Below are 3,432 nucleotides of genomic sequence, written 5' to 3'. Positions count from 1 at the left end.
AAGTATGGATATCATTTTGTGATAAAATTTCTCTTTTAACTAAGTTTGTAAGTATGGATATCATTTTGTGATAAAATTTCTTTTTCAGCGTCTCTTTTAATTAAGTTTACAAGTATGGATATCATTTTGTGATAAAATTTCTCTTTTAACTAAGTTTACAAGTATGGATATCACTTTGTGATAAAATTTCTCTTTCAGCGTCTCTTTTAACTAAGTTTACAAGTATGAATATCATTTTGTGATAAAATTTCTTTTTCAGCGTCTCTTTTAATTAAGTTTACAAGTATGGATATCATTTTGTGAAAAAATTTCTCTTTTAAAACTAAGTTTACAAGTATGGATATCATTTTGTGATAAAATTTCTCTTTCAACGTCTCTTTTAACTAAAAATAAATACAAGTGTGGATATCATTTTGCGATAAAATTTTTCACAGCAGAAGAACTGTGTTTTTTGCTTACCGAGGGTGGTGTAAACGGAGAGGCCAGCGTCCGGCGGATACGGGAACTGAGGTGGTAAGGACGGTGATCTGGACGTTGAGAGATAGGGGGGAGTCGTTGCGCCTAAGTAACCACGTGGAGGGCCCCCGCCTGCACCATTTCCACCGCCACCTGGACTCGCGCCTTCGCCATCTAATCCCATGTTCACCACCGTTCCATAACTGTCGTTGCTCAAATCTGCACACACGCGAACGTCATGTTCGTTTAATTATTTCATCGCAACTTTCCCTATAACTTGAACGTGGCTATAAAAGAGTTGACACTGTCAAAATGGTCAAAATAACCGATTAATTTTTGTTACTATGGTGTAATTTTAACAGAGACTTAAATTTCGTGACGAGCGATAGTCGGACAAAACGTTTAACTGAATGTGGCATGTAATTTCCAAAAATATCTGTAGCTGAGTACGGCAAAGTTCTGCTATTTGTAGATATGTATGATACTTATAGTCATTTGTTGTTTAAAAGTTTTAAAAAAATTAAAGATTACAAATACGTATAGAAAAAAATATTCATTTTTAATAAAATTTATCAACAACTTGAAATATAAAATATATTGATATTAATATTTATTATAAATGTAATATATTTGTATATATAAATATTATAAATGAAAACATAATAACAATTGAACAAGTTTAACAACGTCATTCAATATTTGTATGTATGCATTGTGGCTACAAGTGGCGCCAAATTTTGAAATTTTGGACTGCGTTGCCCGTATTCTGCTAAAAATATTTAAAATGGTTTCTCGTCGCAAAAGTGTTAAAATAAATAAAAGCCTGTATACCCTGTATATTATTAACTTTAACGTCTCTGCTAAAAATTTTATGCTTTAACGTTTATGCTTTAACACAATTTTTATTTCAATACAGATAGGAGAAGACGCGAGAATGAAATCTAATCAGATTTTTCTCCTTCCAAACTTGTACTTCTTTTTACAGTACAGTTTAATAATATTGTGCTTGAGGCGTATATACGATTCGAATAACTTGGCAGTACATCTTTCAGCCAGACGAAAGGAAGGCACTTGGTAATGAGGCCGTTTAAAATTTGAGCAACAAGCTGAAGTTTATATGACTTTACGGCGCGCATGGTTAACGGTCGGCATAAATTCCAGGATAGTCCGCAATCTTCCTGAAATCTCGGACACTCGGCGAACTACCAGCAGTTAGCCTCCACGAACTCCTGAATAATTGACGAGATCGTCTTCCCCTCTGTCTGCTAAACGCCCCGACACACGAAAGCTTAGATGTAACCAACGTTAAAGCGAAAGCAACAGAGGGCCCGCGGAATCGTTTTTTAACTCTTTGCACTCGACTGCCCCATCTGAGGGGCGCGTCGTGTTTTAAATCTAGTTAAACAGCTCGGACTTCCTCGTTTCACAATTGTAAACGAACGTATACATTTGGTGCTGTACGATGTGGTATAATATTTTGAACAGATTAGAGTGAAAGCTACGTAATAACGACGTTAGAAGAACAAAAGTACATCGGAAGAAGAAAATTTTTGAAGACAGTCCCGAGTCAATTGACACTCATTGGAATTTATTCATACAAACCAGACTTCTTACTGCTTCTTACGAAAGTTTGAAAAATGGCGGAGGATTATTATTATCCCAGAGATTGAAACTATGCGTGTAACTGTCGTTAACTCTTATACTTGTACTATATTATACTATATATATATATTATACTATATATGTGTATACTCTATATATATTATACTATATATACGTACTATATTTATTATACTATATTAGTATAATATAATATAGTATAGTATAGTATAATATAATATAGTATAGTATTATATAGTATAATATAGTATAGTATAATATAGTATCTAGTATAGTATAATATAGTATCTAATATAGTATAATATATACTATATATCTATGTATATTATATTAATTATACTATACTTAAACTAGTCGTATACTATGCAAACCCGCAATGCAAGTTGATGATTATCTTTAGCTTTAGATTATATATTAGAAAACACGTTAGAAAGATAGTCAAACAAAATTTTGTGCAAGACACCATTTGAATGATTATTTCCAATGCTATGTCATTTTATTTGAAGTGATGATTATCTTCAAAAAAAGATTTGTCGAGGGCAAAAGGTTAAAGGCTTTCGCGTCGAAGGCATCTCTCGAATTATTTCTTAATTAATTCCTCCTTGTTATTACATGACGTTAGTTTTTATCCTACTGCGGCAAATACCGTATTGGTGTTTTTAATAACAAAATCTCGCGTGAAACACGACCGATAACCGTGCCTATTGGTTTTAACATTTTCTCGTTTCGCGAATCGAAGGGAAGCAGAGGGGAAGCTGCGTACATCTCGCGATATTGGAAGCGAACGAATAACGCGTTATTGGTCGATTTTCAATGGCTATTTCTAACAACGGGGCGCAATTTTTCGGCGCAGTTCGAACTGCCAAGGATCTTGCTTTGTGTGTACAGAGATCACGAGTGTCCACCGTGGAAAATTTTTTTAATATCGAGAGAAGCACAATTCGCGAATTCACGGCAAACGTGAATTCACAAGTACCGATCGTGGTTGCTGCTGATGTGATTTCATGTGCTTTTGAACAAACATAATAATAACAAGTAGTCCATTATTTACTTGGAATTAAAGCATACAAAATCATATCGAGTTTATTTACAGAACTCTCAAAATATTTTATTGTTTAACCAAAGGACTTCTTTATTTCAATCAACAGATCGCTATAAGACTGATATTTCAAAACTTTCGAATTTTTCATAATTTTTCACTAACATTTATTTTCTTTGTGACTAATATTTCGTAATTTTCTAATTTTTTAATTTATATAATTTTTTAACTTTACTTATCTCGTAATTTCCTAATTTTTTATTTATATAACTTTCTAACTTTACTTATCACTAATATCTCGTAATTTCCTAATTTTT

The 3,432-nt window shown here is 32.8% G+C and overlaps 1 protein-coding gene across 1 annotated transcript in view; it reads right to left on the bottom strand.

Moving 5' to 3' along the window:
• Nucleotides 1-3,432, bottom strand: part of LOC122536078 (LIM/homeobox protein Lhx3) — a 10,836-nt gene that overhangs the window by 616 nt on the left and 6,788 nt on the right. The window contains exon 6 of the mRNA XM_043668134.1: nt 460-675. Within this exon, the coding sequence (XP_043524069.1) occupies nt 460-675 (216 nt within the window). The remainder of the gene's footprint in view (nt 1-459; nt 676-3,432) is intronic.

Source organism: Frieseomelitta varia, unplaced genomic scaffold (assembly GCF_011392965.1).
Source record: "Frieseomelitta varia isolate USP_RPSP 00005682 unplaced genomic scaffold, Fvar_1.2 scaffold_797, whole genome shotgun sequence".
Classification (NCBI taxonomy): domain Eukaryota; kingdom Metazoa; phylum Arthropoda; class Insecta; order Hymenoptera; family Apidae; genus Frieseomelitta; species Frieseomelitta varia.
Note: the sequence above shows the minus strand (reverse complement) of the source record. Positions and strands in the feature narration are given on the sequence as shown.